This window comes from Schistocerca piceifrons, chromosome 2 (genome assembly GCF_021461385.2).
Source record: "Schistocerca piceifrons isolate TAMUIC-IGC-003096 chromosome 2, iqSchPice1.1, whole genome shotgun sequence".
Taxonomy (NCBI): domain Eukaryota; kingdom Metazoa; phylum Arthropoda; class Insecta; order Orthoptera; family Acrididae; genus Schistocerca; species Schistocerca piceifrons.
The window spans coordinates 377,469,406-377,486,325 of NC_060139.1; the positions used below are offsets into that span (position 1 = coordinate 377,469,406).

Consider the following 16,920-nt stretch of genomic DNA (forward strand, 5'->3'; position numbering starts at 1 on the left):
TGTAAATTATTCTGTTTCTTAGTAATCAACTGTGGTGTCACCGCAAGGCACCACACTTGCTAGGCTGTAGGCTTCAAATCGGTCGCGGTCCGTCACCGACCCGCGAGTCGCCACTGTCGACGCTAGGAGACCGAGCGCCGCCACTCGGCTGGTCTTACGAGACAAGCTAGCGCACTGGCCAGTTCTACAGGCGACTTTAATAGGAATGGTTCACTTGTTATAGCTTCAGAGATCTCATTTGCAGAGACGCTAGTTAGCGTAGCCTTCAGCTAAGTCAGTAACTATGACCTAGCCAGGCGCCACATACAGTTTATGCATTGACAATTGATCTATATGAGTAAAGCAATCAGAATTGTAAAGAAGTATGAGCAGTTCAGTCTACAACTGCACTTTTAAATATTATTGCACAAAGTCAAGATCGACGTTCAACGCTGATGCTAAATTAAAGCTAAGTATTTAATTGTATTCCTGCCTACTAACTTTCTAGTCACCTAAGACGTTCCAGATACATCCCGTCAAGTATAGTTCATTGATCCTCCCGTCAGCCTACGTGATCAACGCGTGCAATTAATGACCACACCTCGTGATCAGACAGAGTCAAATTGCGTGGCTCAGCCGGGTCACCCTTTTTCATGAGGCCCACAGTTCCGCCTCATACATAACATCAGCACCACTTAATGTGAAACTTCTTGGCAGATTAAAACTGTGTGCTGGACCAAGACTCGGACTCGAGACCTTTGCCTTTCTCGGGCAAGTGCTCTACTATCTGCAGATGGTCTGGCACAGTTTTAACCTGCCAGATAGTAAGCACACACTCCGCTGCCGAGTGAAAATCTCATTCTGGAACCACTGAATGTGTTTTTCGAATAGATATTTAACAAATACTGCTTGTGTGTTCTGTTAAAATAAATGGAAAGTTCATAACACGAATGACGTTTATTCTCCCTTTGGCCCTGTCCTTCCTACAACAGACAGCCTGTCGCGTGTATTGTGTACCACCTGTCCGAGAGGTTCCCTCTTGGCTGACCTTCTCAGTCAAATCAACTTCATCTGTCTGAACAATGGAGTTCCCCTGTTCCTTTTAGACCCCACCCACGCCTATTCCCATGTGGACTTTTCATTCTTCACTGCCTAGTTTGCATACCGTCTTGAGTGGTCTGTTCTCTCTGACACGTACCCAAGCGACCATTTCTCGTGTGCTATACGTTTGCTGACTCCTACACAGCATGCGTGTAAACCCAATTGGCAGCTTTCTAAGGCCGACTGGAGGCTTTAATCCCCTCAGGCGACCTTCGACGGGCAACATTTACCCATTTGTGATGGTGACCAGGTAGAGTAGCTTGCCAACGTCATCCTTTCAAGAGCAGAGTGTTCCATACCTCGCATTACTTGTTTATCGCGCCCTGTCCTGGTCCCCTGGTCGAATGAGGCTTGCCGCGACTCGATTAGTGCGCGGAGACGTGCTCTCCGCATTTTTAACCGTCATCCCACGATGGCGAACTGTATTTTTTATGAAGAATTGCGTGCACATTGTCGTTGCATGCTTCGTGATAGCAAACAAGCTAGCAGATTTCCTTTACTATTTCTTTTAACAGTTGCAACCTCCTCTTCCATCGTGTGGAGCAACCTCTGGCTGCTCTCTGGGACCATGGTTGATTTCCCGATTTGCAGCCTGACAATAGGAGATGGCGTCATTGTGGGCCCTATTGCTATCTCAACACCTTGGACCTCAATTTTGCGGAGATTTGGAGCCCCACCCACTATCAGCCCGCCTTCCTCCCTCGGAAACGAGTGTAGGAGGCTCGGGTGATATCCTTATCGTCTCAGAATGCTACAAAACCGCGTTCACTATGCGGAAGCTGGACCATGCTCTCACCTTATACCGACCCCCCACCCCTGGCCGGACGACGTTTACATTCAGGTGTTGCAGCATCTTTCTCTTGGGGGCAAGTACCTTCTCCTTTGTACGTACACATACCTAAGCCCAGTGAGGAGAAACATCTCGTTTCTAGCTGCCGCTCCATTTCACTCACCACCTGTGTTTGCAAGGTGATCGAACTTTTGATTCATAGCCGGCTGGCATGGTGGCTCGAGTCTCGCAGTCTAATAACCAGTGTACAATGTGGCTTTGGTGCTCACCGTTCTGCAGGTAACTGTTTCGTCACTTTGTTAACCCATGCCATGAACGGTTTACTGCGGAAATACTAAACTATGACCGTGTTTTTTGATTTGGAGAAAGCCTATTACACCTACTGGAAGACCCTCCGTTCTCTATACAAGTGGGGTTACCGAGGCTGCCTGTCCAATTTCCCTCAGGAACTTTTACAAGACCGAGTTTTCAAGGTATGTGAGGTTTCCGCCTTGTCAGACATCTTTATCTAGGTGAACGGGGTGCCTCAATGCTCCGTCCTAAGCTTCGTCCTCTTTGCTACAGCCATTAACCCTATTATAGACTGTCTCCTGCCGGGCATCTCTGGCTCCTTTTCGTGACGACTTTGCGTTACGTTGCAGTTCTCCACTGATTTCTCTCCTTGAACGGCGTCTTCAGCGGTTTCTCGATCGTCTTTTCTTGTGGAGCATTAACAATGGCTTTCGCTTTTCCGCTGACAAACACGTTTTATGAATGGGTTCCTCCCACCGTCTTTACATATGGGGTCCGTTGCCCTTCCGACGCCAAAACAACGAAATTCCTGGAGCGGATGCTTGATACGAAACTTTCTTGGTCTTACTACATGTCTTACCTGGCAGCACGCTGTACCCAGCCCCTCAGTGTCCTATATGTCCTAAGCAGTACTTCCTGGGGAGCGTATCAAACCACCCTCTTCCGTTTATACTGGTCCCTTGCCCTTTCGAAAATGGACTAGACGTGTTTCGTTTATTCATCTGCACGTCAGTCCAGCTTACGCCGCCTTAACACAGTCCACCGTCGTGGAGTACGTTTCACCACTGGCACCTTTTACACTAGCCCGGCTGAGACACTAGGCAGAGTCTCGCGGTTCTAGGCGCTCATTCCGGAACCGCGCGACTGCTACGGTCGCAGGTTCGAATCCTGCCTCGGGCATGGATGTGTGTGATGTCCTTAGGTTAGTTAGGTTTAAGTAGTTCTAAGTTCTAGGGGACTGATGACCACAGATGTTAAGTCCCATAGTGCTCAGACCTATTTTTTTTAACACTAGGCAGAAGCTGCCGAACTACCATTCTAATACCGGCGTGATGGCCTTCTCAGCGGATATGTACGCCGTTTGTCTTCCATGCCCGGTCACCCATCATATGCTCCCTTTTTCGATGACTCCCTAGATCGCCAGTACGGAGCGTGCTTTTCTTCTCTGTTACCTCCCGGAGTTCGCTTTCCGCTACTGCTCTGGCAGCGTAACTTCACGCTACGTGCCACATTCCCGATGGGTGTGAACCCTTCACAGCCGCCTTGGCTTCGTGCGACGGCCCGTGTTCAAATGGCTCTGAGCACTAGGAGACTTAAAATCTGAGGTTATCAGTCCTCTAGAACTTAGAACTACTTAAACCTAACTAATCTAAGGACATCACACACATCCATGCCCGAGGCAGGATTAGAACCTGCGGCCGTAGCGGTCGCGCGGTTCCATATTGAAGCGCCTAGAACCGCTAGGCCACGGCGGCCGGCGGCCGGCGGCCCGTGTTCATCTTGGTCTTCATTCAGTTACCAAGGACATTACTCCAGATTGGATCTATCGCTGGAAGTTTCTCGACCTTTGCACGCAATTTAGGACGATACCTATGTTTACACTAATGGCTGTAAGAACGACCGTGGTGTCAGGTGTACCTTAGTCATTGGCTTCCCGGACATTGTTCCATTTTTACAGATGGGCTCTTCGCCCTCTATTAGGCCAACCAGTACATTCGGCGACATAGGCTTTTTTATTGTGTCATATGCTCTGATTCTCTTAGTGTCGCTGTTGAGGGAGCAACCATGATGTTTACGTGTGTCCTGGTCACGTCTGTCTGACGGGAGATGCGGCTGTCGACGGTGCTGCCAAGGCTGCAGTCCTGTCCCTCTGTCTGCTGGGTCTTCCATTCCCTCGCATGATCTCCGTGTTGCCGTCTGTCGGCAAGTAGTGTCACTTTGGCTGCACCACTGGACTTCTCTTCAAGGGAACAAGGTCCTAACGGCTTGGCTGAATTCCTCTGGCCCCTCCCGTCGCGAGGAGGTCCTTTTAGCTATGTTGCGTACTGGGCAAAATTTTTAGCAATCGCCATTTGTCACGTGGTGAACCCCCCGCCCCCGCACCTCTCCCCCCCCCCCCCCCCAGTTTGTGCTCATTGTCATCAGCCTTTGACTGTTCGCTATTTTCTGAATCAGTGCTCTTTTTTTAACCGCTTACGTTTCAGTGTGCGTTTGCCATCTGAGTAAACGACCTTTTTAGCGATTGACGCGCAGGGTGTCGATCGCGTTTTACTTTTTATCTGTCGTTGCAATGTGGCGAAAAACAGTTAATCTTTGGTTAGGTAACTCCGCTGTCTCTACGAAGTAGTTTGTTGACCTTTCTCCAAACGGAAGTCCTTGGTTTTAGCCGTGTTTCGATTGAGCTTGATTTATAGTCGCTTTTAACTTCTTTTACACTAAGGTTATGGCGTGGACGCTTATGACCTTCTGTTTTTGAACGCAAAAACAGCTAAACAAACAAAAAAGCCATAATACTGAATGCAAGTATGCAAATGTGAGATGAATTTTGTTGTACAGGTGCTGGAAGTCAGTTTGTGGAACGGAGTTTTAGGCTTTGCGCTTGGTAGGTGAATACAGGGACGGTTAATGCTGTTCGTGGCTACCGCTAGAGTTATCATCGGATGATGTCCCATAAATGCTCGACTGGAGACAGATCTGATGTCGAGCAGGCCACGGCAACATGTCGCCACTCTGTAGAGCATGTTGAGCTATATGCGAGCGAGCGTTATCTTGTTGGAAATCACCCCCTGGAATGTTGTTCGTGAATGGAAGCACAACAGGTCGAATCACCAGATTTATGTAGAAGTTTGCAGCCAAAATGCGTGGGGTAGTCACGAGAGTGCTCCTGCTGTCATACAAAATCGCAACCCAGACCATGACTCCAAGTGCAGTTCCAGTGTGTCAGCACGCAGACTGGTTGTTTGCAGTCCCTCAAATGGCCTCCTCCTAACCGACACACGACCATCACTGACAGTGAGGCAGTCTCAGCTTTCATCAGAAAAGACAAGCCTGCCGTCCAATGTGCTCTCGTTTGACACCACTGAAGTCGCAAGTGGTGGTGGCTTAGGTCCATTGGAATGCACGGTACAGGCAGCTTGGCTCGGAGCTTTCCTTGGCGTAATCGATTTTTAACAGTTTTTTGTGTCACTGTGGTGCCAAGTGCTGCTCAAATTGCTGCTGAAAATGCAGTACGATGCGCCAGACCCATATGTCGATAGTCATGGTCGTCCATCTCGGTGGTGCGGAGCCCGGTCTGCCTGCAACTCCTGACAACCGCTACCATCAATCAGGAACAGTGGCTGCATTCCCGCCATATATTGAAGAAAAATATCACAGAAGGAACATCCAGCTTCTCATACACCTATTGCATGACCTCATTCAAATTCAGCAAGGTGGTGACAATGACGTCTTGGCCGGCCTTAAGGCATTCCTTACACCAGCTCACTACGTCCTATCTCAAAGATAACGAACGCCAACAGCCGTTATAGCGAGTATTTAAAGCTTACCTGATTTTCATCCTCACAGTAGCACTACTAGTGCCACTTTTGTGTGTTTGACCTGAAATTTGAATAGATGTAGAAACATGCTTACAAACTTTCGTTTATGTTGCGCAACTCCTTGGCGTTGGGACTTTCTTTCCCGTTAGTGCACATGGTACAAAATACAGCGATTCTGTGTGTTAGTAAGGCGATGGTCATACGACATTACAAAATCTCTACTCGTCATTATGGCGAAAACGTGATGATATGGGCAGGTTGTTAAAGCCAAACTCTTAATTCGAGTTTTGCTGTTGGATACAGCACTTTAACTTTTAATAATAAATACAAACAATTTAGATAAAACATAATTAAATTTAGCACTGTTTAGTACACTCACTCGTACTAGATACGTTTCCTCCGCATAGGCTCACCTAAAGCCTCGCCCCCCCCCCCCCAAACTTTCAGAGTCTCTGTTCTCTAATGTTAGCCAGTCAGACGCTCAAAAGGGCAGCGCTTCCTTACAAGGCCGCGTTACTTGCAATCAACTGAAGGCTAGAAACTTGTACGTCAGTCGTTGCAAGTGTTCTACCACAGACTGGGTCATTTATTTCAGCACGTAGTGCACAACTTTACACTTTCGATGTACCACACAGTGGCAGAAATAACTGTCTCGCAATAAACAGACAGTATGTCTCGCATTTGGCACGCCTCAACACAAGTGCCATTACAAAAATATTACAAAATGTTTGCCAGGTAGTGTAATATATCGGCTTATGTGCCCGTACATGTAGGCAACATAGAGAAAACAAGTGTATCAGGCAACGGTGATGCCTTCCAACGCCGGCGGTTGTTACAGTACGTGTTAGCTCCACGTCGGGGCGACGGAGCTGTTGCGTAGGATGCGGTGGTCTCGGACAGTGTCCGATAATCGAACTCCAGTAAGACGCAACCAGCACATCTCTCGACAGATACAGAAGCATCAAGAAGCAGCATTCAATGGCGTGGTGGTGCTTCGGCTAGTCACCCAACCGGCACTGTTCTTCGAACCGCAACCATCCCAGTTGGCGGGCTCCAACTACTGACTCCAGTGTGAGGTAAGCTCCAACTATTTATGGGCCGTGTGTCGTCCGCATTTACGACGTGGTCAGTTTTCCTCAGCTGAATCGGTACGGCTGTGTACGGCTGACGGCGTTGAAACTTGCCCGGTTTGGAAGTGCGCTATCGTGAATAGAGAGGCGCCAAGCGGCGTGTACAAGACTATGTGCTCACTTTACTGGTTGATTTTGGAGGGTTGTTCCGAGAGTGGAAGAACTAAGGCCTGCGCGCAGACACTGTACCTATGCTTTGCGCTTTGCCTCGACGATCTGCCAAAACGAAAGTGACACAAGGAGGTAACCTTCTGCATGGTCGGGAATTCCGCATGCAGCGATTTGTTCAATGACCGATAAACTGGCCCATCTCTCATTATTACAAAAAGAAAAAGATCACAACAAATGACAAATGTAGCAATACTTAATAATCACTATTGTGTTACCTCACACACTCTTGGGTGACCATCTGTGTTGACAGTAACAGGACAAGGCATCAGTGGTCACAGTGAGGCGTCTGCATATCGCAGTAAATGTTGACACGCTATTCTATTCTTGCGCGTTTTATATTCATGAGAAAGTGAGTTACTATCACTGCTGTTATTGAAATACCAGTCATGAAGATTTCACAAAAAATTGTTGTATTAATAGAGACGAAGCAGATTGTCAAAGGCAAGCGTGAGTACTTAGGAAACCAAAAAACTCTGAATAAGGATATTTTAGTGTCTCCTACCTTCCTCAATATAATATTAAAAACTAGTACGATGAAGTGAACGAGTATACTACGCTACGCCAAACCAATGTCGACACACTAGCCAACATTAATTTGGATCTGATGTGGTTTATCATTCTCGTTTAGTGAAATATCAGATAGTTCTGCATTTCTGCCTCAATTATACTCAAGAAACCGACGCAAATCTAAGTTCACTTGGTACACACACACAGCAAGTGATGGGTTAACTGACACTAAGAAGTGAAGTTTATGTTCATCATCAAACTTTCTGATGTTCACCATGATTGTCAGAATTACCTCATGGCATGCGTGCTTCAAAATAAAATATTTGAAATTTAATATTTCAAGAGAAGTTACATAATAAGGGCGGAGTGTATTGTCAAGTATAGCCGACAATACCTGCTAATTAAGACTATTGTAAAAAGCGGAATAATAACGCACTGATTAGTTTCGGGGGACATGGAAACTGTAAATGCTGCATTTTCAATGAACAGAAATTTGTGTAGGATAGTATTTCGTGTTTAATTAAGCTAATAGTGTCCATCATTTTCTGGTGGGCAAAAATACGCTGCTTGCAAAGGGCCGATTTGAGTTCCTGACGGAATAATATTAGTACCGAACTGAAAAACTTACTGAGCTTTCCGGTGGGCCCATCTATTATGAGAACCAGCACCTATCATCCTTTCTAGGAAAGTAATTGCTAAATTGTTCTTGAATTCTTCTATCTGCACAGTAGACAGATTTAAATTTTGACGAATGGATTTTGCTTTATTGAATCAGCTGAAACTCTCGTATTTTCATGGCTTCTTCCATCGTTACTATGAAGAACAAATACATACTTAACTATGGAAACGCTAACGATGGGTATTCTACTGAAGATACTGATCTTTCGGAACGATTATCCAATTAGAGGGGCATCGTAAGTCAACCATCTTTAGAGAAAGGGACTAGACACAAGAAGAGTGCAGCAAAATATAGCGTTTTTGAGATAACATTTGACGACGCAAAGCACGACTAAACAGCACATATTAAAGCTAAAAATTAAATAAATGTAAGCGAATATTTCAGGTCTGGAGTACTTGTCACAACTGAGAATTATTACAGCATTTTCTGCAAACATCGGAAACTAAAGAAGCGAAAAGGATAGATAAGGACTGCATATTCACCTTCTTTAAGGATGGACGGACAGATAGATTTTGAATTGTTGGGCGATCAACAGCTGGTTCATCAGTGTCCTAGTTCAGTATAGTGGTTCTCCTGTACGAGTAGTCAGTCTTATTAAAAAGAAATCAACGGTCATATATCTAGAGCCTCAGTCATAAAAAAATTCATATGCTTCCTCCAGTAGATAGTATCTGCTGATTTCATAGTCATATGTTAAGAGTATTAATAAAGCATACTGATGGTATAAATGTGGCTGGTTGATCACAGAACTAATACGAAGAGCCAACCATATTACATTACTCGTCCTGTCTATACTAACTCGGACTATACTTCACACCTGAGTCAGTGGTGCCTAGTAACCGTAACCTCGCAAAGGACTCGCCTGTGAGCTCAATTTTACGGTTAGAATTTGTGATTTCCTGTCAGATTCCTGTGTTAATAATGACTATATATATTTAATGAAAAACTGTAATTGTGATGTTGTAACACCTGAGGCCTCCAAAACAATGCCGTTCTTCTGCATTGTAGTTAAACACAAACTACATACATTGCTCCATGCTGCACCTATCGGAAGCAGCGTGTTGTAGTGCTGTACGTAAGAGATACGTGAAACGTACGTATTTCATACTTCGAAATAACGTGTCACGATATTTTTAGTCCAAATGAAAACGAAATTTAATTTGATATTCGTTAATAGATGTTAGCAGCTGAACTTATTGAACGTCAATTGGTAGTCCTATAACATGCGTTTTCCGGAGTTTAAAATCAACAGTGCAAATATAAATATTTATAACTCCTTCATTACGTAATAACAGGCTTATTTTTATCGATCTGCAGCGTTTTCCATTTTTTACGTGAACAGATATTTTTCCTGTTGTATTAAGGTTTTAAGAGGCAAGTAACCATGACGCTATATATATTTAACTGATCAGTGATCACGATTTCGAGACGTTACCTTCGTAAATTCTACAAAAAGATCATTTGTTCATTATATATCTGGTTTTGGCGAATACACGGTTTCAGCGTCACGCAGCGGAATTTTGTTTCTGCTCTCAGGGGCGAGTGCGAGTGCATTAGCTGGTTCCATTCTGATAAAAGGCTTGTGTGGCGCCGCGTTCCGCGGGGTAGTGTTCTCCCATGCGTGCCACCGACACCACGAACTTTCCAGTTGGCCCACGTACTTTTTGCTTTAGAGGCTAATTAATTAATTTCTGATACCAATCTGTAATGGCCTGCAGCAACACGCCGTATGTGGCAGGTGGGCAAAATGTAAAGTTCTTTATAGCAAATGTATGAAAGAAAAGCCTCTCTGACGCAAAAATGTATGGTGTTCACTAAAAGCATCCGTCACGTCATTTACAGAGGCGAGTTTCTCTCGCTGGAAGTTGGATGGCCTACCACATTATCGAACAAAGAGATCTGCCGTGCCACTGGCTTACAGTATTCATCACGTGCAAGGAGTACTCAGGATCTGAGGTATTACGAGTAACTATCGTATCGTACTTCGTTATACCGGATGTATAAATAAAACAATATTACACATTAACGAAACTTTTATAAGATTCACATCGTGTTTATACAGTGACACAGACAACGCCAGGAGGATTCACTTGTAGTTTACATAAACTGTGTTAATTGATGATCATGTCATTGTTTTTCGCGTCGAGCGGCAAGAATGAGATATGAGAGGCTTTCGAAAAGACCAATACCACTTGCTGCATATATACACAATTCTCCGCATGAATACTCAATACTAATGAAGGTCACGCTTTGTGTGACGGAAAGACGTTCTCAGCAACGTTCTATTTCTCTTTGGGCACTCACTACAGTCCGATTCGCGAAAGATGGCGGTTGGCGCATTTCGAGGCACGGACAGGGTTTGCGTTGCTGACGGTGCCAAGCGGTTTCGACACGCGCAAGCTCGTGCTTCCCGCTTGAAGAAAGCGTATTCCTGCAAATTATGTCTCTCGCCTACTTATGCGGAATTTATCGCTTACCACTACTAAACAACTCGCTACGATCACGTTGAATACTCGCATTAGTTACGGCATTTAACAGCAGAGAAAACATACTGAACGCTCATTGGCTGTCGGAGCATACGTGACGTAGGTGCGTAGAACAAGCCTAAATTCAACCGCCATCGTACGTGACCAGACGAGGTACTGGCAGAAGTTAAGCTGTGAGGACGGGGCGTGAGTCGTGCTTGGGTAGCTCAATTGGTAGAGCACTTGCCCGCGAAAGGCAAAGGTCCCGAGTTAGAGTCTCGGTCCGGCACGCAGTTTTAATCTGCCAGGAAGTTTCACCGTCGTACGTGACTCCAACTACAACATTCATTGATCAAAAGACGTCCACTACGAACGTGGGTCCTGATTTGAGAGTAGCAAATTTTTGCAATATAATGATATAGGATCGTTTCACAATATTTTCCAAGGACTGAATGCACAAAAGTCTGTATTGTTTCTTGTGCCTTGCTATATAAAAACGGGTGTTGGTTTTCAGAACGAATTTTCTCTCTACAACGTAGTGTGCCATGACTTGAAACTTCCTGTCAGAGTAAAAATGTGTGCTGGTCTGGGATTCTTACCTGTTAGAGGAAATTGTTGTACAAACTCACAACACGTCCTCAGGGCTAACTTAGGAAGTTAGAACAAATATTGGCGGAATTAAAATTGTGAGGGATGCGTCGCGAGTTGTGGTTGGATAGATCATCCGGTAGAACACATGTCCGTGAAAGGCGAAGGTCCCAGGTTCTAATCCGGGTTCAGATCATAGTTTTATCGTCAGGAGGTTTCGAGAATTGGGCGGTGTCACGTATGCTGAGTGTTTCGTTTACGCTTGGACTAACACAAAATGTCAGTCCAAAAAACTAATATCGAAAGAATTTATCCTCCCTTCCAGTTTCCACTGTGAATCAGACAGTGCTTATCTCCACTTTTTGATTGGATAATAGGACTATAAGATTTGCTGCAAGTGTTTAATCAGTATGGGTACCTTGATAAATTTTTGTTTGCCAAACACTTTCCTATTGCGACGAGTTTGTGCTGAATTGCACTTACCAGTCTGCATGCTACCACTCGCGTACGGAATGCAATAATTGCAATCAACCATTGGTAGCACTTTATAGCTACCTTACTGCAGTTGACATCAAAAGAGCATCAGTTACTATGAGTAGTATATTTCACGGTCTGCGCATTATTCATCAGCATGAAACGTAAGTGTCGATGTTGACACTACCACTTATTCGTACTTAAATGGAGGCTTTAAAAGAAGAGCAAAGGAGTTTAGTGTGTTTGCTGACAGTGTAAGGAGTTCAGGGAACGGAAATTAACTGGAGGTTGGCACAAGTGTACGGTGTACAATGTATGTTCGTTGAAGGATCAAGACGTGGCCCAAGTGATGAAGAAAAGGATGGATGTCGTTGGTCAATGATGCACGTTCTGTAACACCCCACGGAACAACCAATCCCAATGTTCGGAAGGAGTAAGCCACCGTTACTGGCGACCAGTAAGTAGCGGCAGCATCTGTTGGCGTCGAAGTACTGGAAGTGCTCACACCATCATTAACGTCAGACTGATATCTCACAAACTGCCTTCCATTGGGTGCTTCACAGTCAATGCAGTGTCACTCACTCTCTCTCAACGAAGCGTTATGTCAAAGAAGGGAATGACTTCCTGTAACCAGTGGTCGCTGCAGAAGAGACATAGTGTCGTCACTTCTAAACTAAATTAAAACGAAGAAGTCTCTAGTGGAAGTACGCAGGAATGTCGCCACCGAAACATTTCAAAGCTGTCCACTGAACTGTGGGAAAGGTTATGCTCGCCTTCCTCTATGAGCGAAATGGTCCTTTTCTTACAGACTTCCTGCTGCCTGGAACGACGGTGATCGCTCAGCGATACTCAGAAACCTTGACCACCATTTGCAAAGTAATCAAATCGCTAAGATCGCGGCACCTCATCTGCAGATTCATTGTGCTCCACATCGGTGCAGGACGCTATGCAGTAAACGTACTGAAGGAGATGTGACACACATTGAAATAGGTCTTCAGACACCTTGCATACAATCCGGATCTGTCTTCCCACCATTATGACATTTCGAATGAAATCGCTATTGCGAATAAGGACTACCGAACTACCATCGGCTGTTGAATGGAATGACGACAACGAAAATTTGTGGTGGACCGGGACTCGAACCCGGATTTCCCGCTTACTATTCAATAGCCAACGGTAATACGTATTTCCAATTGCGAATTCATTTGATGTGTCTCGTAACGGCTGTGTCGCCGCAGAGCATTGTGATCAGAATAAGACACGCACTGCAATAACTGATTATGACAATTTTGGTGAGCTAAACAAGATCCTGACAGGAAAACAATTCTCCTCAGATGTCAAGCAATGCGCTCAGAACTGGTTCACAACGCCACCCCAGGAGTTTCACGAGTCGGCCGTTGACTGCCTTGCGCCACAGTGCGGCAAGTGCCTCGAGTATGAAATAAAGGTACACAATTTCCCCCGATACGGATACTGGAATTCACACTCCGTGCTTTCGTTGACATTGTACAAAGACGTACACAATGTGATCAAAAGTATCCGGATACCTGGCTGAAAATGACTTACAAGTTCATAGCTCCCTCCAGCGGTAATGCTGGAATTCAGTATATTGTAGGGCCACTCCTAGCCGTGATGACCGCTTCCACTCTCGCAGAAATACATTCAATCAGGTGCTGGAAGGTTTCTTGGGGAATGGAAGCCCGTTCTTCACGAACTGCTGCACTGAGGAGAGGTATCGATGTCGGTCGGTGAGGGCTGGCACTAAGTCGGCGTTCCAAAACATCCCAAAGGTGTTCTATAGGATTCAGGTCAGGACTCCGTGCAGGCAGTCCATTATAGGGATGTTATTGTAGTGTAACCACTCCGCCAAAGGCCGTGCATTATGAACAGGTGCCCGTTGGTGTTGAAAGATGCAATCGCCTTTGCTTAAAACCTCCATGAGAAACACGACCACACCGTAACACCAACGCCTCCGAATTTCACTGTTGGCACTACACACGCTGGCAGATGAAGTTCACCGGGCATTTGCCATACTCATACCCTGCCATCGCATCGCCACATTGTGTACCGTGATTCGTCACTCCAAACAACGTTTTTCCACTGTTCAATCGTACAATGTTTACGCTCCTTACACCAAGCGAGGCGTCGTTTGGCATTTACCGGCGTGATGTGTGGCGTATGAGCAGCAGTACGACTCTGAAATCCAAGTTTTCTCACCTCCCGCCTCACTGTCATAGTACTTGCAGTGGATCCCGATTCAGTTTTGAATTCCTGTGCGATGATCTGAATAGATGTCTGCCTATTACGCATTACGATCCTCTTTAACTGCCGGCGGTCTGTGTCAGTCCACAGACGAGGTCGGCCTGTACGCTTTTGTGCTGTACGTGTCCCTTCACGTTTCCACTGCATTATCACACCGGAAACATTGGACATAGGGATGTTTAGGGGTGTGGAAATCTCGCGTAAAGACGTATGACACCAGTGACACCCAATCACATGACCACGTTCGAAGTCCGTGAGTTTCGTGAAGCACACCGTTTTGCTCTGTCATGATGTATAATGACTACTGAGGTTGCTGATATGGAGTACCTGGCAGTAGGTGCAAGCACAATTCACCTAATATGAAAACATATGTTTTTGGGCGTGTCCGGACACTTTTGAACACGAAGTCTACAAACACGCAGAAAGCGCTCACCTCGACAGTCTTGCGAGGGAAGAGGTAGTCGACGGGCTCCTGCGGCGGGCGCTGCCCGGGCAGCGTGCCCTTGACCATGGTGCGCACGCTGACCAGCAGCACGGCGGCGATGGCCTCGTCGGGCACGGGCCGGCCGCCCGCGGTGACGACGCGCGCCCGTCCGTCCATCTGCAGCGACAGCACCTCCCTGCGGCTGGGCAGCAGCACGCGCGCCACGCGCCCGCAGAACACCAGCGGCGCCGCGCGCACCAGCGACGCCAGCGTCGACGGCTCCACCAGCGGCAGGCTGGCCCTGGCCAGGCACCCGGGGGCCCCGGCCGCCGCCACCAGCACACAGGCCAGCGCCCACCACGCAGCCGACATCTTGCTGCGAACAAGTACAGTATTAGAAGTCTCGGACACACACACACACACACACACACACACACAGAGAGAGAGAGAGAGAGAGAGAGAGAGAGAGAGAGAGAGAGAGCAGGAGAGGGAGGGAGAGGAAGGGAGAGGGAGGAGATGGGGAAGGTGAGGGGGAGCGGGGAGGGAGGGGGTGGGGGAGGGAAGGGGGAGGGGAGGGGGACGGGAAGGGGGAGGGGGAGGGGGAGTGGGAGGGGAGAGGGAAGTGGAGAGGGAGAGGTAGGATGAGGTGGAGGTGGCGGTGGAGGTGGAGGTGGAGGAAGGTAGGTATACTGAGGAAATGCTGTGATAAATAGTTACTCCTTCAGACTTATGACAAGAAATAAGTTCGGCTGAAGAGCAATTAAAATGCTATATAAACATGAAATTTAGGAAAGGGGACGGAAACGGAGGCGGTGAAGGGGAAATCGTGACGGCTAGCCGCATAGGGCGTTGCGGTAAAGCGGTGGCGAAAGTTGAAAATTTGTGCCGGATTGGGCCTCGAACCCTTATTTCCTGCTCCGTGTAATGTGTTGCCTTAAACGCTTCGACCATCCGGACCCTCTCCTTTCTAATTCCATCCATTGTGCACATTACTCTTTTATGAAGATTTGAGAGGAGCGAACGTTACAGTAAACTTTCTAAGTTACTTAGCTTGTCATGTAGAATTGGCTCCAGTCCTTGTCTAGGGGTCTGATTCTTGAAGCTGGAAACGTCACATTTTAGGCCCTTTGGATTCATCTATACTTGAAGACTGTTATTACAGAATTTTTGTTTTACGTAAATATACTTTCGTAGGTTTTAGTATATCATACAGTCTTTCGATTTTTCACATTAACAAAGCCGAAATTACATTGTTCGCATAAAATATGAAAATACGTCCGATCACATCAGAGGCGTGCTTACGACTCCCACACTCTGCGGAAACTAACTATATTCCAAAGGGTTTACAATATTTTCTTAATAAATGATTTCCTGCGTTACGTTATTAATTTCGATTATTATTTCATAAATGAATACAGTAATAAATATAGTAAACAGTGTAGGGTTGCGTAATTACTAGCAGAAATACTGTGTGCGCCAAAAATTTGTAATTTCAAATGTTTCTAAAAAAATTATTTGAACTGTACATTCACGATTAGTACTTATCGCTTATAATACAGAAACTAAAATATTTTATAAAGTAAATAATTTTCTAAAATTTTAGCTTGAAATATAACATACTGTGTATAAAATTATAAGAATGTTTTCAGAAAAGCAACTGTGATAATACTGATCTGTCCAAGATTCGAGAAACAATACTGGTATCGACAACTACTGTTGAGGATAAATAACGCTAGAGGAGGATGTCCCGTTACAGATTCAAATTTCCAACTCAGCACACGTTGCAATAGAGCGTCTGTCTTTTATGAAACTCTCTAATCGCAAATCCTGATTACCATAAGAGGTCTAACTATATTTGTGCATTCGTGCTGAAACCGATGTCAAGGTGCCGTCTCCCTCTTTTTCAGATTACATATTACTGTAAAAATAAGATGATTGGTAAATCCTAAAATTTATCAGTAAAACCTAAATTTTTTTATTGAGTGCATAGATTTCTAACTTTCATCAAATGACGTAGGCAACACTTTCGATTTCCCATGCGAACTGGTAAAAGCTGGAAGGAATATCCCACATCCGTCGTCCAAGTACAGACATGTTTTTTTGTTGATGACATTTTGTTACCAGGCCGCTAACCGCTGCGCCGAGTATCGTGAGCGCATGTGCGTTCATCTTTGCGACTCGCCTGAGTGGTGTTCCTTCTTGTGAAGCTTTGCATCAGAAGGGGTGTATGGGCCATGGCAGCCGCACTCGGATGATTATGGAATTGAATTTAAGTACAATAAAGTGACTGCTGAGCCAATTGTTACTTTCCTGAAATTATATTAACCATATTTTTAAAAAAAAAATGAACATGTGTGTTGTAGTGAAACCTATCTCACACACTGAAATGAATTCACGATGCCAAATTGACTTAATCGACATGCTGGCAAACCCACGTAATAAGTCGAAGTTCGTATATGTACAACAGGATCACTTGACAAAATTTTTCATCCTCCGAGCACCAACTTCGAAAAGAGCTGATGA

The 16,920-nt window shown here is 45.6% G+C and overlaps 1 protein-coding gene across 1 annotated transcript in view; it reads right to left on the reverse strand.

Moving 5' to 3' along the window:
• LOC124775410 overlaps positions 1-16,920 on the reverse strand; it is a 134,696-nt gene that overhangs the window by 23,407 nt on the left and 94,369 nt on the right. Inside the window, exon 2 of the mRNA XM_047250242.1 lies at positions 14,407-14,773. Within this exon, the coding sequence (XP_047106198.1) occupies positions 14,407-14,769 (363 nt within the window). The 5' untranslated portion in view covers positions 14,770-14,773. The remainder of the gene's footprint in view (positions 1-14,406; positions 14,774-16,920) is intronic.